At 39.5% G+C, this 25,528-nt stretch overlaps 2 protein-coding genes across 8 annotated transcripts in view; one reads left to right on the top strand and one right to left on the bottom strand.

The window, feature by feature from the left end:
- The first annotated feature begins 196 nt into the window (after positions 1–196).
- SLC2A8 (solute carrier family 2 member 8) lies at positions 197–25,209 on the top strand. 3 transcript variants are annotated; one of them, XM_086763625.1, is made up of 10 exons: positions 197–293; positions 511–670; positions 1,418–1,624; positions 3,385–3,484; positions 3,631–3,842; positions 4,522–4,665; positions 5,267–5,375; positions 6,073–6,246; positions 6,865–7,010; positions 24,536–25,209. In XM_086763625.1, exons 1-10 carry the CDS (start codon positions 235–237, stop codon positions 24,596–24,598), a joined length of 1,374 nt encoding a protein of 457 aa, XP_086619751.1. In that variant the 5' UTR covers positions 197–234; the 3' UTR covers positions 24,599–25,209. The 3 variants fall into 3 exon arrangements, with proteins under 3 accessions (XP_086619751.1, XP_086619750.1, XP_086619752.1); XM_086763624.1 differs by lacking the exon at positions 24,536–25,209 and adding an exon at positions 7,173–10,094; XM_086763626.1 differs by lacking the exons at positions 1,418–1,624; positions 24,536–25,209 and adding an exon at positions 7,173–10,094.
- The window catches only part of GARNL3 (GTPase activating Rap/RanGAP domain like 3), a 54,062-nt gene continuing 42,768 nt past the window's right edge, over positions 14,235–25,528 (bottom strand). For all 5 annotated transcript variants that reach the window (XM_086763622.1, XM_086763623.1, XM_086763619.1 and 2 more), the window contains 9 exons: positions 24,115–24,287; positions 23,650–23,808; positions 21,775–21,841; positions 19,431–19,538; positions 18,874–18,992; positions 18,304–18,439; positions 16,981–17,190; positions 16,556–16,667; positions 14,235–15,769 (listed from right to left, as the gene is read on the bottom strand). In XM_086763622.1, coding sequence (XP_086619748.1) covers positions 15,613–15,769; positions 16,556–16,667; positions 16,981–17,190; positions 18,304–18,439; positions 18,874–18,992; positions 19,431–19,538; positions 21,775–21,841; positions 23,650–23,808; positions 24,115–24,287 — 1,241 coding nt within the window. In that variant the 3' untranslated portion in view covers positions 14,235–15,612. The remainder of the gene's footprint in view (positions 15,770–16,555; positions 16,668–16,980; positions 17,191–18,303; positions 18,440–18,873; positions 18,993–19,430; positions 19,539–21,774; positions 21,842–23,649; positions 23,809–24,114; positions 24,288–25,528) is intronic.

The raw sequence follows: 25,528 nt of genomic DNA, 5'->3' as shown, positions 1-25,528 counted from the left end.
GCTGCCCAGCCCCCGCTGCTCTCCGTAGTCAGGAGGCTTCCGGCGCACCGCCTAGACGTCATCGCGGCCCCCCGCCACGCTCCAGCCGTTTCCGTCCGGACTGCAGGCTTCCAGCGCCGCGGCAGGCGCCGCGTTCGAGGGCTGGCACTGTGGGCCCGGTCCTGCCACCGCTGCCCGCGCAGCCCGGACGGAGGCCGCGGCCGGCCGCGCTGAGGCGCCCCGCGCAGGCGGGGCATGGCTGCGGAGGAGTCTCGCTGCCTGCTGGGTTACCCCTCCTCCGACTCGCACCCGAGGTGAGCGCGGGCGCCGCGACCCGCCGCTCTGGCGGGCTCGGGGGCCGCGCTGGCTGCCCTCGAGCGCGGCCGATGGCGGGCGGCGGCCCGGGCGAGCTCTGCGTCGAGCCCTGTGCCAGGCCCGCCCGCGCACCACCGGCCCGCGGAAGGGGCCAGAGCTGGGGCCGGCAGCGGGAGGTGGGGGCGGCGTGATCCTTGTCGGCCTCTTGTGCCTCAGAGTGCAGAACAAGAAGCTGTACCTGGCCACATTCGCTGCTGTACTGGGACCGCTTAGCTTTGGCTTCGTGCTGGGCTATAGCTCACCTGTTATTCCAGAGTTGAGGAAAATCAGCGATCCTAAATTAAGGTTGGACAGTAGTCAAGCCTCGTGGTTTGGGGTAAGTCTCTCTATGATGCATTACCATTATGTGATTTCATTTGAAAGCACAGGCCGAGAAGATGCTGCCTATATTGGTGGGGTCTTACGCCTCTTAAGAATGAGGGTAAATGCAGATCTTGATAGTGAAAAATAGTTTTTTTCCTAAACTCGAATGATTGATTCAAATTTTTCCTGAGTGCTGTTATGCTCTGATAACTTTCACTTAGCATATATTAATAAATGTTTCTATTATTTGAACCTGGTTTTGGTCCTAAAATGCCTTCTAACCATTCATCACATTTCTCAACTGAACCGGTTAAGGGGCCACAGAAAATAAAACTTTTTAATAAACTAGTGCCATTCATCAACATGGGGAATATTTGCTTTTTGGCTGCAGGCTGGACTTCATGTTAGTCAAAACAACAAATTATTAAGGGCCTTAAAACAGTTTGAAAGGCCTTTTTGTGATTGGACAGCTTTGTAGACAGATTAAGAAAAGTCAGTCCTGCTTTTTTTTTTTCTTCTTCTTCATTGGAAGAGCTTTGTATGTAATATGAAAATTCTGCTGCATCGTGCTTCTCTACTATGTTTTTGTTAAAAAGTTAATGTTTATTTTGATTTTCAAAACACCCACATACTCTTGCACATTTTTTTTAGAAGCTGCTATTTACTTTTCAAGATTTTAAAATAAATTGATGCCTGTTATTTATTTATTTTTTTATTTTTATATATTTTTGTAATAATTTTTTTTTCACTTGTTTTGAAGTCAGTAGTAACAGTAGGAGCTGCGGCTGGAGGAATACTAGGAAGCTACCTTGTGGATAAAGTTGGGAGAAAGCTGAGTCTAATGCTGTGCTCAATACCGTATGTTTTTGGATATGTAGTTATTATATCTGCTCAGAATGTTTGGATGCTTTATTTTGGACGAATGCTGACAGGCTTAGCCAGTGGAATTACTTCACTTGTTGTTCCGGTAAGTAAGATGTTTTTCTGGATGTGTGCACATCTGTGTTTGCTTTTTTGTTTATTTGTGGGTTTTTTTGTTTCTTTTTCCACAGCAGTATTACAGGTGGCTTGGATGAAGTAAATGAGTAACTATAGCCAAAGCAATTTGTGGATTTTAGAAGAAACTGATTTTTTGTAGAATCATATGTTGCTTGTTTTTAAACATATATATATAAAGATTTATAAGAAAATATAAATAAAACAAATTTTGTTTCTTCCAGTGGCCCTTCTGTACTATGCATTCCTGATACAGTAATGTGATCTTTCACATTATTAGTCTTTTATTTGATTGCTTCTGTTTATGTTCTACTATAGTCTAGCAATATTTCTCTCTTCAAATTCCTCATACATAACACTGTGGGGGGGCTGTCCCCCCTCCCCACTGCCAACTGCTTCTAATAGTCTTGTATTTCACCAAACTTCTTGGTTTTGCAAATAAACTGTGGCTGCTCACTCATCCTGGAGTAATGCCAAATAGTGCCTTCTGATTCCGGGTAATTGTTAATCTTCTGAATATCAACTTTTGCAATGCATTCGGGAATATATGTGCAGTAGGGAAATGGAGATAATTCATTCTGTTGTTGTCTGCATTCTCTGGTACTATTTGAACTTTTGGATCTAACTGAATAGGTATTAGTGTGAAATAAACCATCTAGAATTCAAGTTGGTTTTTTTCTGGCGGTTCAAGCATTTCTAGCTTTTGAAGTGAGATGCAAACTAAAAATCAAAGGATAAGAGGTACTCATAATGAAGTATGGAATAAGCGGTTGTTCTTTATCTATCTAGATGCTTATAAAAATAAAATCTAAGAAAGATTCAGGGTGACAGGGTCTAGGTTATAATATTATGCAGCTTTCTCTGTTGTTGGAAGCGTGGTTGCTTAGTCTGTTGTGTTAATATCTTTGGAGGATTTCTGTCTGCTTTCTCCTTGTTTCATGGAGCTGAGCTCTAAGTTCCCGTACATAAAGGCCTTAACTCACAGCCAACAGGAAAAGATCTATGTGATTGCGGTAATGAGGGAGGAGAGCGTCATATGTAATACCAAGTTTTTGTAGCTCTAAATTACTATTGAAATAAGGATTACTTATTTACCTTCCAGAAAAAAAGTAAGAACTGTGACTTTAGAAATAACTGTGTATATAAATATGAGGGATTTCTTTTTAATGTATACAGCTGAACTGTAGCTGTTTACTTGAGGTCAATGCATTAAAAAATAGCTGAAAAGCTTAAGTTGATGCTGAATATTGGATGAGGTGTGATGCTGTTCATACAGTCTGTGTTAAGATGAGCTGTCAATTTTGAACATAGTGGCGAATGAAATAATTTTGTTATGTTGAATTAAAAATTTAAAACTTTAATTGCAAATGGTTTTATGTGTGGCTTGGGCTACATGTTTATGCAAAGACTGTGTTCCAAGCTCTAGACTGCTTTGCGACAATGTGTTTCTTGTTGAATACGGCTAACAAAGAAGCTTGTACTAATGGAAGTTTATTCACCTTTGGGACACTGATACTGCATCAACATTCTTCTGGTTTAGGTCCTCCTTTTTTTCCAGGGTACATTTCTGAGATGGTACTTCTCTACTCGCTCCATTTTACTGAGCCTTTTTTTTTTAAGGAGGGGAGTTACTAGGAGGGGACATGTATGTTTTTTCAGAAATTACTTACCAAGTCCTTGATCCAAAATTGGACAGAAGTAATTATTAGGTGTTTTATCTGTATGTTTCAGATGTATATATCTGAAGTATCTCATCCTAAAGTCCGTGGTATGCTTGGCTCTTGTGTTCAGTTGATGGTGGTGACTGGCATACTGGGAGCCTACGTTGCAGGTATTGGGGTTAGGGCTCTAGGTTACAAGAAGGAATTAGTACACTAACAAAATAACTACATACACTGAAGAATTGAAAGTAAATGTTACTTTGTTTGTACAACTAATTGATGTTCTTAGTCCTTTTTCTTTCATTTTATTACCCAGGAATAACACTAAAATGGCGCTGGCTGGCAGTGTTGTGTTCTGTTCCATCCTGCATAATGCTATTGTTCATGTCCTTCATGCCTGAAACACCAAGATTTCTGCTGAATCGGAACAAACGCTCAGAAGCCATAGCTGCTTTGCAGTTTCTGCGGGGACCACATGCAGATCATGAATGGGAATGTATGCAGATTGAAGCTAGTGTTCAGGAGGAGGTGATGAGAATCTGATTTACTCTTTAAAGAACTTCTGTATGGAGATAAGATCTGAAGGCATATAGTGTAAATAAAAGGGTTTTTCCAAGCTGTCTTAACAGCTTTTTCTACAAACAGTGATCCAAACCTGTTCCCTCATATAAATGATACTCAAGAAGCAAGTGAGATTGATTCTTTGAATCTTTTTCCTCTACCTTTCAGCTCCAGCTGCTATCACTGTTGGCTGCCATCACTGTATATGAGTAGCAGTTGGGCTCGTGATCTTTTTATGCCAGCTATTTAGTTTTGTGCTTTATTTAGCAATTTTGTGAGATAGTTCAGTACCTCTAACACTAATGTCCTGTTGTTTGTGTTGAATTAATGCATTTTCTCTTGCATCTCTAAAAGCATCATTTAGCTTCTTAGGAGATGTGTGCTTAAATAGGCAGGACTAGTCATTGAAGTTTGGTTTCTGCAAACTGGATTCATTCATGTTAACCTCTACAAGTACTGTCAATTTCGGTCTCTAGAACCTGAGAAAAGGGAAAAAATGCTTTTCTGCAGTTCTCAGGTACTTCAAATGTAAACATTTTTACTGCTAAGGCACTTAGTTTTGCTAAAAGGAGAGTAGGGTTTTTTGTGTTCTTTGATTTAAAACAGAAATTTTTTTCAGCAAATCATTGCTTAATCTTTTTAACAGGGACTGAATTTCTCTGAATTTAAGAACCCCTCCATCTACAGGCCACTTCTTATTGGTGTGGCTCTAATGTTCTTCCAGCAAGTAACAGGCATTAATGCAGTTATGTTTTATGCAGAAACTATCTTTGAAGATGCAAGCTTCAAGGTAATTGGGGTGTGTTTCCAAACTGACAAATGTCTACAATAGTTTCAGCTTAGTCACTACTATAGTAAGTCTAAAACATAACAAACTGACTTGATGAGGATCCTGCCTGTGTCATAAATAACAGGGTTTGGGGTTTAGTGGGCACTTTTGGTTTGGATTCTAGATACCCTCTTGAATGTGTTGTTTAGGCATACCTGAATGTTCTGTTTTGTTTTTTTTTTTTTTTTTGGGGCAGAGGGGAGGGGGGAAGTATATTGTGTGTTGCTGGTCTGAAACTTTGATACTGATAGAAATTCCTATTGTGGTCATCTTCCTATATATATTTTTTTTTTATTACAGTTGCAAATGCAATGTTTTAGAGAAAGTGAAACTCCAGGGAGAAGTTGTGGCTTATTTTAAAGTTTATTAAGAGACCAATATGTTTTGTTAATTGGTGATGTCTCCACCGCCCCACAGCCTGTTGTCTCCCCCCACCATTAATATCTGTGGCATAGTTTGTCTTCTTTCAGATTCAAGAAACTAATGCATTTGTAATGCTTGATAAGTGATCCTCTTATCAACCTGAAAGAGCAAATTCTTCTTACCTCTTACTTTATTTCAGGACAGCAGAATGGCTTCTGTTGTTGTGGGTTCCATACAAGTATGTTTCACTGCTGTGGGTGCACTTATTGTAGATAAAACTGGACGAAAAATGCTGCTTTACATATCTGGTAAAACACGTTACTGAATTTTGTTCAGTAAAATATATAGTACCAAGAAGTGTCTTAACTGTCAGATGAGTTAAATATTGCAATTCAGGTATTTTTAAGTGGTTTGCTTTGTATTTATAGTTTGGTATAAGTATAGACTTAACTCATATGAGGAAATTATCATCTTATATATACATTGTAAGTAGAACCCCTTGAACCTACATATGGCTTTTTGTCTTCTTACCAGGTCATTTTTTATTTTGAAATAGCTATGTCACTGCGACAATTCTTACTACTACAATAATCTTTCTGCTTAATAAGGTTCAATATTATGATGCATTCTCATACCAAAGTTGTCAAAAAATGGCTATTTTGAAGTGATTTCTCCATGGTGCATCATGGTGTTTAGTTGTACAAGACTATAGTTAAAAATTTTAACTTTACAAGTAAACGTGCTAAAGAAAACTAATTCTGTTTGATATAGTTGTTGTGCTGCATACTCAATAGTAGTGACTTCTGTCAAGACCATATTGTTTGTCTAGTGTTTAGAATGCTTGTCTAGCATCTTCTGTCAAGGCTGATATTTATTTCAAAGAACAGTATCTTTTAAGAAACAATTCTGTGAGGGCCAGCATATTTTGTATTTGGCTGACCAAATATGTTCTGTCTCTCAGAAGAATACCCAAGTGGCAACCAATGACAACTTCTTACTTTTCAGGGATAATCACGGCTCTCAGTACTGCATTGTTTGGGCTTTACTTTAAAATGGTCCTTCCAAATCGAAACAACTCATCAAATCCTGATGTGTGGTTCACTCTAAATTCAGCATCCCCAGGAACAGAAAGCAGCATATCCTGGCTTGCAGTAGTGAGCCTAGGACTCTTTGTTGCTGGTAAGTGGACCAAGGCTTCTTACTGGCCATTACCCAGAACTCACAACTTTCTGATGAATGTGACAGTTTTGTTCCGTTTTGTCACATTATTGATGATGAGAAATGAGTTACGTTGTTGACAATGCGTAATGCAAAGTTGGACTGAGTGTTCACAACCCTGGTGATAGAGCTAGCAGCATAGTTAAGCCAATTTCCTGGAAAACACATTTATACCTCCTTGTGCTAATAATAAGTAGTAGTTGCTCAGGTTAAACTGCTTTACAGTCATGAATGGAAAAAACCAGTCTTTGTTAGTGTCTCAGCCACACTGAATTCTGTGATGATACAAAGCAGCAGCAGTTAGAAACAAGGTCAGTTTTTAAGCTTACCACTTCAGAGACTTTGTGGCAAGAAGTTCTGCTTGTTGAGAATACTCTTGTAATTAATTTGTTGTAAGTGCACTAGCGTTTATCATGCTGCCCTAAAATAACTTATTGGTAGAGGTACTGTTTTATTGGAATCATACAAGAACATAGAGTGAAAACTGTATCCCTCTTACTTGACTAACTTGGGCATCACTCAGTCTTTTCTTTAATATGTACTTCAGTTGCATTTATTCTCTTCTGTTTGTAATTGCAGGTTTTGCCTTTGGCTGGGGTCCTGTTCCATGGCTGCTGATATCTGAAATCTTCCCACTTAGGGCCAGAGGCATACTAAGTGGTGCTTGTGTGTTAACAAACTGGGTTATGGCCTTCTTGGTAACCAAAGAATTTGGTGATTTCATAGTAAGCATCGTAAATTACAATCTGTAGTTTCTTTTCATAGGGAAATTTATTCAAGAAGCTCCTAAGAGAGCCTTAAGTCATTCTTCTCTGCCAATACAGAACTGTAGTTGTACAGTAGTGAATTGAAATAATGCATTTTTTTTGTTGTTTCCCCTCCCTCAGGGTTTCTTAACATCTTATGGCACGTTCTGGCTCTTCTCTGCCTGCTGCTGCCTCAGTGTAATTTTTACAGCCTTTTATGTTCCTGAAACAAAAGGACAGACCCTGGAACAAATTGAGGCCTACTTCAGAAGATCTTAAGCCTAAGGCTTTTTGTATTGATATGAAACCTTTGTATTATCAATTATGGTGCTGTATTTGAAACTAACTGCATCATGTGGCAGACATCTCAGTTACTAAACTTGCTATCAAATAGTTTTTTAAAATTTTGTAAAATCTGAATTCTGTTTTTTAAAAAAAAAAATCTATGGAGATCTGTCACTTCAGCACCCTTCCTGTGGCAAATCTCCCTTTTGCAGGTCTTGGACATGTTCTTCTTCCATTCCTGCATTCTTTTCACCTGGTGCAGATCAAGAATGAACGTTAAATGTATTGGCCAGTTATCTTTTTCCTAAGATGTAAATTAAGATCTAATACTGTAAGTAAATGAATTAATTTTCCTTGCTCCACTTTACCTTTCCCTTATGGCATATGCTACAGTAAAAAAAAAAAAAGAATGATGTAGCCTGGCTAATGTTAATTTCAGACTGCAGTACTTTACCTTTGTTTTGCTGCTACTATTTCTGGGGTAAGTCTTGGTCCCAGCTGGAGATGAATGCTTGGCTTTTGGGGGTGTTAGTGTTAAGTTGGCATTATTTTTCCTATAGCTGTCAAGTTGGCTAGGAAATGCATTTAAATCACAGGAAGGGTTGTACCTCAGGAGAATGTATTTTAGAATTCAGGAAAGAGTACTGCTTTTTCAAAAGGAATTACAAGGTCTCGGAGGCAGTGAGAATACATTCTTTGCCAGAAAAGGAGAAAAACTATCTCTTGTAGTGTTAATTGAAGGGAGCAGGCCTCTGAAAGTCTAAGAGAGGCCTGTAAACACAAACCAATCCTAGATTATAGTTCCTGTCAAAGAAGACCACTCTCACGGGTATATTATACCACTTAAAATGAATTACATCTCTGAAACAAAATTTCTAGAGATCTCAAATGGAAACAGAGCTGACTGCAATACTTCATGTATTTTTACTTTCTTGTCTGATTAATCAAATTTGGAAACTCCATTAGCTCTGCATGGGTGAAAGAAAGAAGTGCGGTCAAATTTATGGTTTATTCCATATGAAGCAATAAATTGTCTTTACTCCTTCACAAAGGTGATAAATGGCACTTAAAACAGTTCCAGCTGTGATAGGAGTGTTTCTCTGTGGATGTCACAGCTAAAACACAAACTGTACACAATATCACATGACATTAAAAACAATGGCAATACATCAGCATTTGAGACAAGTCGTAGATAAAGTTTTTGATCACAAATGTAGCAACAGTCTTAACAATATGCAATTATTAAATTACAAAGCAGTCTGCTAACATTCAAAGACTTGGGTAAAACTGACATTCCAGGCTGATAACACTTTTTGCATAAACCTTTAGAGACATAACATTTTCCATTCAACCAGATAAATACCTAATAAAGCTTATAAATAAATATGCAGAAAATAATCTCTTAAATTTTGTCTTCAAATCATGTGCTAATGTGATTTCTAGTAGCAACCAGGAGTCAGTCAGTTGCATGTCAGCAACAAAGTGAAGCAGCTAGGCAGCATAGAGGCTGCTGAAGTTGCTGTACTCAACTGACTAGTAAGAATAAAAATACTTTCTAACCTGCATGCAAGTACAGATGTTTGCTGCATACTACCATATGAGCTTTCTCATATTGTTACTATTCGGTTCTCAGGGTATAATTTATCCCTCCACAAACTCAGGCTAAGCCTATCTAAGAAAATACTGCTTTAACATAATTAGCAAGCACTGTACGTCTGAATCATGACATCACATTGTTAATAATGACAATAGTATGGTACTCATTTTCATACACAGAAGGCAACAAAAATGATTCTGAAATACCTTATCACCTGCAGATGGGATGTCCTCCCCCCACCTTGTAAGATCACATTACTTTAGATACCTATATATACTTAGGATGGTAGACAATACAAATATATATGCATACATATGTATATACATACATGTGTGTGTGTATGTATGTGTTTGTGTGTATATATATATATATATATAAAAAACCCAAACCGCTAAATCCAAACCCAAAAGATTATTATATATCTCAAATGCAGACTAAGCACTGGGATAGCTGCAGCTGCAAGCACAAGCTATAGATCCACACTTTTAGGAAAATATGCATGAGCTTGAGTCAGGGGTTGGTCAAATATACATACAACGGGAGAAAGTAAATGTCAGGAGCAGCAACCTTGACTACATGTAACTGGTTATAAATACTGTTATGTGGTTGCTACCTGTCCCCTGCCCTATTAAGAACAGGGGACAGGTAGTTTAAATTAAGTCAGTTTACATTTCCGTTGACTGGCCTAGTATTAAAAATATATATATATTTTAAATTTGAATCTACCAATAAAGCCTTCCACATTTCTAGAAATAGTCACACAAAGGCAGACAGCAAACCTGCTATTCATTCTGGGTGCCACTTGCATCCCGTATGTTATGCATGGCAAAAACCAAACACTAAACAAACCCACCACACACACACCTCCTCTCCCCAAAATCCCAAGAAACCAATCCAACAAAAACAAAAGAAAAAGGCACCGTAGCCCCAAACCAGGGAAGGGCTGTAATCAGAACAGGCCCTACCTGTTCCTTGCAAACCAGGAAACTGAAGGTATCCACACATCCATTCAACCTAGAGTCCAGATCTCACTACCATGAATAGCACCTAGCCCTTCCAAATTGCATGTGGGTCTTTCTCCTTAGAAGGAAGTGTTTTGTTACTTTCAAACAGTTACTAAATTTATGTGTACTGCCTTGCCACCAGAAGAGCGAGCTGGGAAAAAAAAAAAACCCAAACAATCGTTAGTCTGCAACAGTTACTGAAGCCAAAACTGTATAGACTTTGGAAAGGTCTGACCAAAGCCTCAGCCTTAAGAACAGTGTATTTTATGTGTGAAAGAATTAAACTTAGCTTGTATCTCAGGGCTCTTGAGACCTAGTCACACTTGAAAGCTGTGGTGATGGTTTATATGCATGCTGTAATACAAATACAGGACAAAGAGCATGAGTAGCTCAAAATGTTGCATCTCCATTTTGAACAGACTCAAAATAAAAACAACAGCACTGAACAACCAGACACTGATGCTGTTTTGAATGTGGGTGCATGAGTATGGGTACTGGACTAGATGATCTGCAGTGGTCCCTCCCGGCCTCAACTGTTCTGTGATTCCATGTGTCATTACTCACGCTGGTGAGGAGGCACAAGTACAGTCTAAACAAACTAACTGTACAGTCTAATGCTTGCACCCAAGTAAATGACATGCCTATAATTCAGTCAGACTAAGGCACAGCGCTGAAGTGGTGACAATACTGTTAGCCAGAAGGGGATTAAGAGCCCCACCTCCTCCAATAAATCCAGCATTTTGGGGTAGAAAACATTTCTTATAGAAACTTACCTGTTCTAAGAGTCCAGCATGGGCCTTCAGTTGAGCTTACAAGTGTTCAACTTGGTAAAAAAAATTCTTCTGTCACATAAAGAATTTCTTCCATCCACCTGCAGCAATATTTTTTGGTATTCCTCTCAACACCCCGCTTACATAGCTGTAGAGTCAAAGATGATTACTTTTTCTCTCAGCCATGAGATGGCTGATGGTGGATAAGGTCATCTACCTGAACTTGTGCAAAGCATTTGACAGTCCTGTACAACATTCTTGTCGCTAAACTTGAGACATGGATTTGACAGCTGGACCACTTGGTGGCTAACAAATTGGCTGGATGGCCACACTCCCAGAGTTGTGGTCAACAGCTTGATGTCCAAGTGGAGACCAGGTACAAGTCGTGATTCTCAGGGTATTGGGACTGACACTGGTTAACATCTTTTTTGGCGAATTGGACAGTGGGAGCGTGCACCCTCAGCAAGTTCACTGACAACACCAAGCTGTGTGGTGCCGTCAACATGCTGAAGGGAAGGGATGCCACACAGAGGGACCTTAACAGGCTGGAGAGGTGGGCCAATGCAAACCTCATGAGGTTCAAAAAGGCCAAGTGCAAAGTCCTGCACATTGGTCAGGGCAATCACAAGCACAAATACAGGCTGGGTGGAGAATGGATTGAGAGCTGACCCAAGGAGAAGAACTTGGGGTGTTCATTGATGAGACGCTCAACCTGAGCTGGCAACGTGCACTTGCAGCCCAGAAAGCCACCTGCATCCTGGGCTGCATCAAAAGCAGCGTGGCCAGCAGGTCAAAGGAGGAGACTTTTCCCCCTCTACTCTGCTCTGGTGAGACCCCGCATACAGTACTACATCCAGCTCTGGACCTCCCAACATCAGAAGGACATGGACCTGTCAAAGCGAGTCCAGAGGAGGCCACAAAGATGGTCAGAGGGCTAAAGCACCTTTCCTATGAGGACTGGCTGAGCTGGGGCTGTTCAGCCTGGAGAAGAGAAAGCTCTGGAGGGACCTTAGAGCAGTCTTCCAGTACCTAAAGGGGGCCCACAGGAAAGATGGGAGAAACTTTTTAGCAGGGCCTGTTACGATAGGACAAGGGGTAATGGTTTTAAAATAGAGATGTAGATTTAGATTAGACATAAAGAAATTTTTTTTTTTTTTTTTTTTTACACTGAGGATGGTGGAAGACTGGCTCCAGGTTGCCCAGAGGTGGTGGATGCCCCATCCCTGGAAACGTTCAAGGCCAGGTTGGACGGGGCTCTGAGCAACCTGATCCGGTTGGAGATTGTCCCTGCTCCTTGCAGGGGGGTGGGACTGGACAGCCTTTAAAGGTCTCTTCCAACCCAAACTATTCTATGCTTCTATGGTCAGCCAAAACAAAGAATGGGGGCTAAAGGCAGCTTTAACATAAGACGTGAAAGTAGGAAGCGTTGTGGACACAGCTACAATTTGTTCCCAAGAGTACTTTTTAAGTTTTAATGAGCACATGCTGGAAAAGCAGAAGGGAAATATGGCTGTAAGGCTGGAGCGAACAATAACATAGCTGTCCATTCCAGCAGCTTTCCAACAAGCCTTGGCATCTGACACCAGTCTGAAGTAGAAGAGCTTGCGCAAATGTATAAAAACCTTGCCCTTTATAAGCAATGCACAAGATCTTGTATATCAGTACCACCAGTTGGCTTCTGCATTGATTTTAATAGGCACACTGATTGCTATGGATCTAGGACAATGTTTTGAGAGAACCAATGGCTAGAAGTTAGTTCAGAGGATGTCAGCTCATCACACCAAGAGGCATGTAACTCATGATGGTCTGATGAGACCGTTAAGAGCACAGAGAAATCACATTCTTGTACAGTGGATATATGTCCAGTTGTGCCAGAAATTTCACATCACTGTGTGATATTTTCTCTTTTGAAACAATAAATGTGATAAAGACCCTAACAGAATTTGGTTCTTGTGGCTTGTGTCAAACAAAATTGGAACATTGTTACCATGTTCTGTGCCTTCTACCTATACTCTGGGCTGCTCTCGTACAGTAAACTACACATGCATGACCCTAAAGCCTCAGCTACCATCTCTAGATGTCACATAAACCAAACTGACGTTGCCTCATCCCTCCCAGCTTCTTTTGCTAGGTCTAGTATTATCCCTACGTCCCTGCAAGAGATGCTGATTAATCACAGAAGTAAAAACTCAAGAAGTGGCAGCCTTAAGGCACTTGCTGCAAACATTAGGAATGAAGACAGGTTATTTTTTTTCCAGGGTTCAGATCCTTCCTGTTGGATATGAGTAATAGTCTGTTAGGTCTGGTAGTTCCCATTGTGACCTGCGCAACAGCTTACACCTGACCCAATAAGTCAAGCTATAGCATAAAATTCAGGTGGGAAGTCAGGGAGGAGAGAATTGCTGGGCTTCCTCCTTCAAACTATACCAACATCCTGTTCCGGGTAAGAACCATGACACTAATCTGATCTTGTTTTGTCTAGCTTAAGCAATCAAATTTAATCTATACTCCTTACAGTCCTTTTGCTGTTTGTTAGTATTTGCTAGATGTCATCAATGCTGTGATTACAGGCAGACCTTCAAAGGTTCTCATATACACACACTCACACACTCTTACTTTGGCAATACTTTCTAGCCACTGCTGTGGTTCTCGTTAAAGAAAGTAACTCTTGCTTTATAGCCCCTCTTTCTATAATCATGTCTTGGTTATGATGCAAATACCACATCTATATGCATCCTGACTACCATCACAGCCAATGGTTAAGCTTTCTGTCAAGTTTTGCCTCGTTCTTGATCTCCCTAGTGCTCCACCTCTAAGGCTTGTCTTTCAGGATACCTAAATATGTGTTTGTTCAGGTTCTTCAAAACAAGTTTCAAAATCTCCATATATTGCTTTAACTGCTATTGAACTATGATTTAGTCATGTTAAGGCATGCTAGAATAGCACAGGTGAACACCTATAATATATTTAAAATCTGATATCCTAACAGTGCAAATAAATCTTCCAGTTAAAATTGTATTTTAACTAGAGCCCCAGTTTTGCAACACTGTACAGTCTTCAAAAACACCCACATAACGGAAATTAAATACTACATTGAGAAATCTGTATATGGAAAAAAATATCCAAGTGCAAGCAGTACTCTCTCAAGTGGATTCAGTAAGTTCACAGAAATGTTTATAACTTCTGCTTTCAGACTGATTTTTTTAAACCTTAGCTGCTCCGACAGATAGGACAGGGTAAGTTAACACAATCTCTGGAAATAACATTCTCAAAAATAATGTTATTTCTGAGCAATTGAGCTGGCATTTCTTTTTAGATGCTTTTTAAGGTTTACCCTACACACCTGTGGGTGCAAAAATACTAAAATAATAGTAGTCACTAGTTAATCCTGCTTCTGCTCCTCACTCAATTACTGTTGAAAATATTGCTTCTTTCCTTGATCAGCCATTCCAGTTGAGAGTAAGAAATGATAATTTCAGATAAGGCCTTGCATATTTTCTTAGGTGGAGCAATTAAGCCATTATATACAATAAACTGGGCAAAAAAACACTTTGCAAAAACAGTTTTACATTCAGACAGACCGAAGCAAAAGGCACACATCTCCACATGGTCATGCTTGGACAGAAAGTGAAATCATGACACATTAACGGTATTACGAAATCAAATCAAGGATACAGAAGTATTTCTACATATAGAACAATAAATACTTGCTAATAAAGCTAAAATCTGTGTATATAAAAAGCCTGGAAGCATCACGCTTTCATAAAACAAAACAAAACAAAAAAAACCAAACAAAACAAACCCCTTTCAAAATACTGTTTAAAACTGATTTCTGGCATAGAGGAAAGAGTTAAAAATAACCTTTAAACATGAAGCCTTGTCTTTTAACATAACAAAAGATCTAAGATGACTATTTCATCACAGAAAACTAGCTTCTTAGCAGTGAAACTTCAGTCTGGATCCAGTTAGAAAAATAAGATTATCTGGAATAACGTCTTATATTGTTGCTGCAAGAGCAGACAACATCTAATGCTGATGCCTGCATAGGCATCTTCGTGTAGTTAGAAAATCAGTAGGTGGCTTTGCTGCCTGTAATGGGAAAATCTGTGGGTACACTACAATAACAGTTTTCCAGTAGACAGAGAAATATAGTTGGGCATTTTGTTTGTTTGTTTATTTTCACTTCCAATTCTTAAGGAATATTTTGAAAGTTTGTGTTTTCTATAAAAAGTCTCTCTGCTCAAGGATTCTTAATGCAAAAACAGTTTTCAAGTTTCTCTAAAAAATGTGCATGGACAGGTGAGAGCAAAGAAAGCAGCATCTTCATATCTTACCTGATCATTATAGAACATCCTTGATTCTTCAGTGAACATACCACAGCTGCCTCATTTCAAGGACAGACTGCACTGTTTGGAAAGACCTTGCCTGCAAGCCTTTTTTGTTGTTGTTGTTTTTTTGTTTGGTTTGTTTTTTTTTTTAAAGACTGAAAAACCAAAAGAAGTTACTTATGTTATAAAATTATTCTTCCAACATGACATACATTGTTGTAGAACAACTCATGACAGTAATAACAGTGATCAACTTAGCTGAATATCATTCAGGTATTTCAAATTGTAAGAAGCTCAGAACAAGTAATACTGTTTATTTACTTCAGCTTCAGCCTAAATCTCTCATCGATAACCTACTGTTAGATTGCCACAAAAAGTAATGGTTCATTAACTGTCAAAAGAAAACATACCTATGTCAAAGATATAAGCATCACCAAATCAGGCTTAGCTAGCCAGAACAACATGGGTTCTATAAAGATTAATCACCAATGCTTCCAGCCACATTTTACCACTAGAAGCAGTGTTTGTGACATTCCCATAGAGCTCACAGAGTTGTAAGAAGATGTGAAGTAAGGAAGAAAGGTTTTAACACTGTCTTCACTTCAAGTCAATGATGTCTTCATCATATAAAGAAATGAGCTGAAATGGATAGCTAGATGGTGAGCTCTCCTCCCTGTTTGCTAAAGTATTGGGATCTGAACTAGTGGAAAGATGATGTCCTTCAGAATAGCTTTCAAAAGAGCTTGAGATTATCCTGCAAAGAGGAAGACAAAAGTTACTAAAAAAAATACATAGATCAGTGCAAGTAGGATCAATGGCTGTTTCTAGAGTCAATCAAGTTACTGTAAAGACAGAGACAGACCATTAAAACTGAGTTTCTCTCTGTTTTACTCTCCTGAAAATAATCAAAAGGCAATGAAGCCTCCTGTCAAGTAACTTCCAAATAGTGAAACAAATAAAATATGGTTTTACATTGCAGCATAATGTTTTGTTAATCTCAGTCTATTGTATCTTGGCTGAATTTTGCCACTACTCTACACTAACACAGTTTGTGAAAACAGTAAGAACAGGAGAATGGCAGGGGGGTCAGGTAAGCAGAGCCAAACAGACAAATGCTATAGTGCTTCTTCGCAAAATTTATTCTGGAAATAGCAACACAAGAGCATATGAAGAAAACAGCAAGTGAGTCTGCACAGTGCAGATCTAGTAGTCCAAATCCTAATAACAGGCTCAACTGCAGCAGGTCCCCACAAAAACCCATTTAGTCTTGCTTTGCTCATTAACATGTCTTTAGCAAAAAATATAATCGTTTCAGTATTCAGATACTCTAATAGAGGACCTGAATACTGTCAGATTAGCTGAATCTGTCAGAGTATTCAGATACTCTAACAAACACATTAGCAGGAAATTCACACTGGTATATAAAGGTCTCAGTCAGCCCCATCCCAACTGAGATAAGCATGAATAGCTTGAAAACCAATCAATTCTGAAAACATTTAAAAGTATAACTTAGGTTCTTTTCTAAAGACAGTATATTTACCTGTCGCTACTAGTTGATCTTACTGCTCCCTGTTTGGGGTCTGACTGTCTTCGAGGAACCTTTTTTTGCTTCTGTGCACTTTCTGTCTTGGGTATAGGCTCATCCAAGAGGCCTCAACAGAGGAATAAAAGACTTAATACTTTCAACAGTAAATAAAGCATTCATGAAAACGTTAAGGTATCTGTTGCTGGTTTCTGTTATTAACGAAATAGTTTCTACCTGGCTTAGAATATGTTCACTTTGTATGTGATCAGACGCTGGCTGGACTACTTGCAAATAATGCTTTCTCACAGTTTCATTTGTTTATTTATATTACTTATTTATGAATACTGGTTGCATGTTACAAATCTGACTGTGACGGTCCAACGATTAGAAATTATATACATGGCAATTGATATGTACACTGAAGAATGAGGAGAGTTTACCCAACAATTCTTTACGTGTTCTGCTTGCAATTTCTTTAATTTCCATACGAGATAAGGACAGTGAGTGAGTAACTGGGAGAGCAGCAACACCACTGGATGTTGTAGTAGTGATGACCTTGGGAGCCAAAGGCGACTTCAGGGGTCGTTCAATGCTTCGCCCAACCAGATTACTGAGAGGAATTTTGTACAGGTTTTTGCATGGAACTTCACCTGAAATACACAAGGAAAAAAGAACGTTGCACTTTCACAATAGAATGACTTCTTAATACTTCCAAGCGAAAAGTTATACAGAAAAGTTCCACTCATGCTGGGTGCTTTTTAGCCCAAATAAAAAGATCTTTCTTGCACCAGAGATCTTTCAATATAAATAAACTAGGAGGAGGAAAAAATACAACCACATTGTGCAGACTTGCAATTTGACTTAGAGAGAAAAGAAGATTGACTCTTGGCAATATGATGAATCAGGAGTGGAACCAGGAAGTAAATTTACATGTCCTGAGGCTGGTATTCTGACTATCACACCATGACTCTCCACTCTGTGCAACATTGCCCATATATTTTAATATGTTTCAAGTATATTGGAGCCTGGATCTCAAGTGGTTTAAATAATGGCTCCTATTCTTAGATGACATAAAACACCACATGTTTTCCTAACTCCTAGGAAAAAAACCCCACATCTTACCATCAAATAGCACTGCCTTTTAAAAACTGAGATTGTGACTCCTTTCTCCTTCTGTCGACAGTGCAGCAGCAGATTTAAGTGAGGATGATATACATACACCTTGCATTATCTAGTTAATGTTCCCTTGTTTCTCCATTATTGTTCCCCTATAGACTGACCACAGATCATGTTACACTAAATTGACTGTGCAAACTCTTTTGAGGCTAGAATTTCTTACTTTTGGTTTGCAAACGAGCTTTAACCATTCAGTGGTAGTTTAGCTTTTCTTAAAGGAAAGGAATGGTGTATGTAAAATTTTAAGTTTTCCCACAATTTTATACCTCTTTTTGCATTATTGGTCTTGGCCATGTTGCCAAAGATTTCATCAAGCTACTGAAGCTACACTCCTCCTCTCCTACAGAAATTGTTTCTTCAAAACAGTGCTACCATGTATTCAGAAGAGATAGTAAGTGGCAGAAGCTCAGCCAGGTGCTTCTTATCTGTGGATAAATAGAAAAATCTCTATTTTCCAGATACTCAGCTAGGAACCCAAAATCTTCTACCGAATCAATTTCATCTTACTGAAGATCAGCTGCACTGAGGTGTGATAGCTGTTGGAATGATCAGAGATTGTTACTCAAGCTGCCTGGAAACCATGTTACCTTCTAGAGAAGAAAGAGGACATTCTGGCATTTCATAAGCTGTAGGTGTTTGAGGAGAACTCCTTGAACTCATTTCCTTAGAGCTGCCGTCAGATGATCCACTTACTGCAGCAGTAGCTTTAAAATAAATATCTGACTGAAATGACAAATAACTCATCATTAGTATGGTGAGACTTTCTTAACTGTCTTCTGAGTAAGAGCTCAAATGTTTGTCCACTATGTTCTACTGACACTAGTGCTGTATTGCTGCTAAGTCAACTAGGGTTGGTCACAGAACAGTTATCCCACTGTAAGTGGAGGGAACATCTGTGATGCTGAGGATAGCATGTGCCCCATAAACAGTCAAACATCTCAGATCTCCATTACTGTGAGCAATACACGACAGCAAGATCAATTCTGATTCTCTTTGTACTTGATATAAACTAAGAGCACGCAGATGAACAGTTACCACAGTTCAAGTACCATATATTTCAGTTTTGGTTTGTTTGGTTTTGTCTGCAGCAAGTTTTTATGCGAATTAGATCTCAACATATCACAGAAATAGTCAAACATTACTTTCCTGTGTCTTACCCGTGATGCTACAAGTTGAAGCTCAGGCACAACTGCTGTGTGGACTAAGTTCCCATTCACCACTAATCGGATCTCAATGGAATCAGTAGTGAAGGCAAGGATATAAGGGAAAGCACAGACTGCAATGAAACAAAAATAATTTGGCAAGGAAAAATGGTTAATGTAAATGTTTCTTGGATGCTCCATGAAAACTGTTCTTGAGTATCTGACCTCTTCTGGCATCTCCCTTTCCTATGAAAATGGTTGTCTAACATACTGATGGACAGGGAACTACATCAAGCCTGAAGAAAACTTCACTCTTCATGCCTGGCAGAATGTACACTGAATGGAAAATGAAAAACAGAAAAAAAGAGAAAGGAAAAATGTTCAGCAAATGAAGAATTTGGCACCCTGGCTCCACTTTTTTTAATTATCACATGCAGAAACTTAGCTGAAGTGGCACGATGAATGTAACATGCTTATTCCTAGCACATATACTGTAATTCCACTAACAGCCAAGAGCAAGCCTAAATGGTAATGAAAAACAGAGTCATTAATAAAACGAGATATTTTCTTACCAACAGCATAAGGAACTTGATTCCAGCTGAAGTGGAAGTCATAAGCTGATGGCTGGATCAGTGGAGAACCTCCATTGAAAGGATATACCTTTCTGTATTGACAAACATCTGTAACAAAAAAAAGAAAAAAAGAAGCATCCATCACCTCACACTGCAAGTGACAAGCACCAGCTTTACAGGCAGATCATGAAGTGTGGGCATTATATACATAACCAAACATTTATGCAGAAGTCCCTCTATATCTAAACTGATAAGGTGCTTCCTCTGTGAACACAGCATTTGAAAGATCAAAATAAAAAGACTTATATTTTAATAAGTTTTCATATTTCACAAAGTAAGTATTACTCTGCTTCAATAGTTACCAGTTCCTTACCTTGTTTATGGATAGAGGAATAGGCAAGAAAAAATTCAGAAAGCAGCATTAGCAGAACTGTACTTCTCTGTCAGTAAGAGCTGCCCTTCAAGCAGCCATATGCTAGCACAATTTACATTTTTCGAAAACTGTATACACATAGGATATTTCAGACATCAAGATTTCATTAATCATTTAACTTGTGAACCTACTTCTTAGCTGCTGTAAGTCCACTGATTTAGTCCAGGTAAACATTTATGACCCTCTCAAACACATGCTGCTTCCAGCTCTTTTATATTTTTTAGACAAAAGTCATTTTTTTCCCTGTAACTGATGTCCTTAGACTGAACCAAAGTTTATATCCAAATATATATTACAGGTCTTTTTCTAAATACAAACTTAGGACACTGCCATATCCTGTCTTTTCATATTTGTTCTATGACAACACTTTCAGAATTACAAAACTCTAAAGAACAAATTAAGGCTTTCCTGTGATACTGCCCTAGAAACAGGAATTCAAGTTGCTGCAAGCCTGTGCAGCACCTTTACTGCAACTTCAAGATCAGCTAGGTTTGCTAGCTTTGGCTCAGCAATGGGTCTATTAGAGAGGAACTGATTCCATGCAGAAATATAGGTGGGAATTCACTATGCTCTGTCAGATAGTTTTTTTAGTTCTGAAACAGTGCTAAGTGAACCAGAACCAGGTAAGATCTGGCAAGCTACCAGAATCAATAAGGCCTCACAGAACACGGAAAGATATAGTTTAAAGACACTTAAAACTTGCTCCGTGCTACCAATCTGATAACCAGTGCTGGAACATAGGTGTATTTATCCTGTCTCCATCAATGTTCACTTTGGAAAGGGAAATAGGACACACCTTCTGCAATAGAGAAAGCTGTGCCTTGTCCTTCAGCATTGCCTCATAAAGGCTGGTTCATGCTAAGAGCTTCTGTTTTCATGAGGAAAGAAAAAGTACCTGTGTACTGCAGAGAAGAGCATATGCGTGTTATATCCAAGGCCATTTTGTAAAAGGAGATTGAGAGAATTACAGTGAAATTACGCAACAGTACCAAGAAGTATGCGGAAGACAAAGCACAAGAGACAGAACTGGACAGCACACAGAGGAAAAGAGAGTGGAATGCTAAATTGTACATGTCTTGAAAATACCTAGTAAGTGTGTAACTACTTAAAGAATGAGCTAGATCTGAAGAAACAGGATTTTTGTAAGGTGGTAACATCTATAAAAAATAGAGACACACATCTATATACCTAAAATAAAAGCTTAACAACTAGTATGTCTAAATTCAACATACTCTGTGATAAAATAGAATCATAGAATAGTTTGGGTTGGAGGAGACCTTTAAAGAGCGTCCAGTCCAACCCCGCTGCCAGGAGCAGGGACATCTCCAACCAGATCAGGTTGCTCAGAGCCCCGGCCAACCTGGCCTTCAATGTTTCCAAGGATGGGGTATCCACCACCTCTCTGGGCAACCTGGGCCAGTGTTCTACAACCCTCACTGTAAAAAATTTCTTCCTTAGGTCCAGTCTGAATCTACCTTCCTCCATTTTAAAACCATGATCCCTCGTCCTATCGCAACAGGCCCTGCTGAAGAGTTTCTCCCCATCTTTCCTGCAGGCCCCCTTTAGGTACTGGAAGGCCGCTCTAAGGTCCCTCTGGAACCTTCTCTTCTCCAGGCTGAACAGCCCCAACTCTCTCAGCCTGTCCTCATAGGAGAGGTGCTCCAGCGCTCTGACCATCCTTGTGGCCTCCTCTGGACTTGCTCCAACAGGTCGACTTCCTTCCTATGTTGTGGAAATAATACTGTGATTTCTAGTCTCTCTAATACACATTTAAAATAAAAGAATGTCTACTGAAAACTTTTCCATGAAACACTGCAATTTCTTTTAGAATACAGATGTAAACTCCAATGGAAAAATAATTACTTATGCAGATTGAGGTATTACCGTTTTTGATCTTCCCTAAATACTTACAGTTATAACACAACAGTAGACCAGCTTCACCATCTTCATATACATCAATAGCTGTAACAAAATTAACCTGCAATGATAATGGGAAAGGGTAATGAACAGGCAAGAGGATACTGAGGTTATTACAACCAAGTTTTGATTAACAAGGAATTTAATCTGTTGGACGAGTGCACAACTACAGAAAAAAAAAAAAAAAAAGGTAATTTTTCAAATGCTGCCTCTTTTGTGATTAATTTTCAGGATGCTCTCAGGATGGAAATAAATTTCTCTTGTATTCACCTCTGTACAGTACTGAATATTCAATACTACTCCACAGTCTAAATCAATAAAAACTTAGATAACTTATTTGGCAATACGAATTTAGGGAAATGAGGTGATTTCAGGATAGCTATGAATCAACATGATATGCTAAAAATAACAATTATTTTCAAAAAGTGAAATCCAAAAAGCTCCATTGCAGATCATGAGTAGCAGAAATATCAGATGCAGCAAGTACTAGTTCAAAACCAGTAACACAGAGGTCAATAGGGATGTACTTAAGGATTATTGAACAGGCTGAATTCAGAAACTGAGAACCAATGTTGGATAAACCACAGTATTTTTTACATTGCATAGGCTACATAAATTCTCGCATTTCAACTCTGTACTGTCTTTTACAGTCACTTAAAAAAAGTCAAACTAGCCATTAAAAGTAGCGTATAACTGTTCAGGAAATGAGACTTTATCAGATTACATTAGACAAATGTATCCCAGACCACAATATTTACCACTTGGGCAAGGAGAAGGGTTGGAGACCGACTGGAGACTGAACAGCAGTTCTTTGACTTTCCTTTGTACAATAAGCTAGATTTCACCTCTTAGGTCAAGAATGATTAAACAGACCTGGAATTCTATATATCTACACCAAGCACATTTTGACCCACCCTTTGTAGTGATTGAAAGCCATTTCAACTCTGTTACCCATGGAAATAATTTAGTGTCCCATTTCAACATCAAAAAATCACTGTCTTAGCTCATATTGTCTGCTTTGTTAGTGTTCTCAAAGGTAATAAAGATTCCTGAGGAGAAGAGGAATGGGGCAGGGGCTGTTGGGGGTGGTGTACTTCTCCATCCCTATTCTTTACTTGTAGTTCCTCCTCATCCAGATTAAGACAGATTTCCAGTGCTGTGGAGAAGTTTACACTGTTTCAGCCATGCTAGGAGTACCAAACCTCTTCATCATCAGATCTGAATAAAAATTCAGATGATTTTAAAATAAAATAATCTATCAACAAGAACCATCAAATTAAAAGAGTAGTCTCTCCTCTCATTATAAGGAAAAGTGTCAGTTAAAAACAACATCAAAAAAAGATAGATTGTGCACAATCTTTCTCTTTTTTTTTTTTTTTTTTCTAAAGATATACATCCACATCCATATTTAGAAACAAAGTTATCTGATTTCCAGAGATGCTGAAGATCATTATCTTCCCAGTAGCGGGAAATACAGGAGCTTTTTTTCTGAAAATCTGGACATTTGCTTAAATCCTCACCATGTGTCCTAGTTAGAAAGACTCAGTTACCTTACTAGTTGACTGGGAAGCAGTTTCTTAAACAGAACTACAAGCTACATGTAAATATTTTAGCTTTAGTCTGAAATGCAGGCTCTTTCCTAATATGTCATACCTTATAACTGCCTCACTCGGGAGTGATTATTATCACATATCCCAAAAGGAACAAATATCTCAGGGTGCTTATCTCAGAGGTCACAGAAGTGAAAGGTAAAAGATATGAAGATCTCAAATTCCATTCCCAGAAGGTCAGCACAGGATGCACTGAGTCTGCAAAAAATTACGTTCAGTGTGGTTCTACAATAAAATTGTTTCAATAATGAAAACCTACCTTGTTTGTTTCAACATGATGTAATCTATAGCACTCCCCAGTACTCTCATTAACTAAATCAAACTGATGCCGATATGCTACACAAATCATATTGTCACTGTCTTCAGTAGGTCCATCCACCAGCGTCATAACCACTGGAGGGTCAGAAAGGCATATTTCCTATAATGCAAACAACAGAATTATTCTCTTTTTCAAGCTCCTACTGTGGGTGCTGCAGGTACTCCAAAAATTTAAAGGGATGTGCTCTAAGCACAGAAAGATGATAAAGAACAAGCAGAGACTTAATTTAAAAAATTTAAAAGACTTCTTTGGCATATATATGATGGAATTCCATCATATGACTTCTCACTTTTATTTGTCTGGAGGTTCAGGAAGGTAAGAATTCATGCTCTGTCTTCCCCGCCTCCCCCGACTAGCTGAGTGCTGTCCAGCCTGTTAAGGTAATTAGTGATTAGACACACATACCCGGATGTACTGGAACTCTTCTACTGGAGATTCAGATGATGATAGCAGAGAGTTGCTGGTTAAACTGTCACATGGATTATATTTCTTTGTGACGAGAAGTAGTTTGTTCCGAATAGCCACAACAATCCTGAGTTCACTGCCATGGTGAGTATTAATGGCATACAAATGGCAGCCTGAGGAAATAATGCTCTAGATTGTAAGTGTTTGGGTAAGTCTGCTTTTTTTTGTTCTGTATTTGTATGATGATTAGTACAACAGGGCTCTGATGCATGACTTAGCAACACAGAATTACCAACCTCCCAACAGGATAACACTAACTTCTATAGAAAGACAAAGGGCTATGACTCTTTTGAAACCTATTTTTCCCCTTACTCCTTTTGCAAGTAAAGACTAAATACATGGATTTTTCACTATTCTGCAGGCTCCAGCTTTCCAAAACAGTTTGCTTCTGAACACCAGAAAATGTTTACATCTACTGAAATAATCAGCAACACCCAAACTTATCTAAGTACTACTATTTAATGGAGATTTGCCAATGTTCCTCCATTTTCTGGTTTTATTTAGTGAGGGGGGGCTACGGTGGCAGCTTCTGTAAGAAGTTGATAGAAGTTGTTTCCCCTTTGTTCAGTGGACTTGGCCGGGCCTAGGGTGGACCCACTGCTGGCCAGGGCCAAGCCAATTGGTAGCAGAATGTTCCCTGATAACACCTCTGTGATAATGTATTTAAGAAGGGGAAAAACAGGAAAAAAAAGGAAGAAGATGTGAAGATTAGAAGAAGGTGGAGAAGGGGCAGAGAGGGGGAAGCGCAAGCCTTGTCGGCCTTGTGGTCCGACTTGGTGCAGCCTGGCTGCAAGAAGTGGAGAGGAGATGAGATGTGAAGAGAACCTGAGAGGCGTCTCCCAGCCGGTTGTGAAGAATTTCTTGTGAGAGGAACGGCTGCTGACGCCAAGGTCAGTGAAGAAGGAGGGGGAGCAGTAATGCTGGTTCTGACAGAGATTCCCCTGCAGCCTGTGGTGATGACCATGGTGAGGCCGGCTGTGCCCCTGCAGCCCAAGGAGGCCCATGGAGGCACAGAGATCCGCCTGCAGCCCGTGGAGGCCCACGGAGGAGCAGAGATCACCCTGCAGCCCGGGGAGGCCCACAGAGGAGCAGAGATCCCCCTGCAGCCTGTGGAGGACCCCACGCTGAAGAAAGCTGTGGCCCGTGGAGGGCCCGTGCTGGGGCAGCCATTCTGGAGGGACTGCACCCCGTGGAAAAATGGCGCACGCCAGAGCAGTTCACGAAGGACTGTAGCCTGTGGGAGGGACCCCATGATGGAGCAGAGGAGGAACATGAGGAGTTCTTCCCCCAGCGACAAAAGCAGCGCGTAACGTGACATATGATGGACTGACCGTAACCCCCATTCCCTCTTCCC

Source organism: Chlamydotis macqueenii, chromosome 20, assembly GCF_036417535.1.
Source record: "Chlamydotis macqueenii isolate bChlMac1 chromosome 20, bChlMac1.mat, whole genome shotgun sequence".
NCBI lineage: Eukaryota > Metazoa > Chordata > Aves > Otidiformes > Otididae > Chlamydotis > Chlamydotis macqueenii.
Note: the sequence above shows the minus strand (reverse complement) of the source record. Positions and strands in the feature narration are given on the sequence as shown.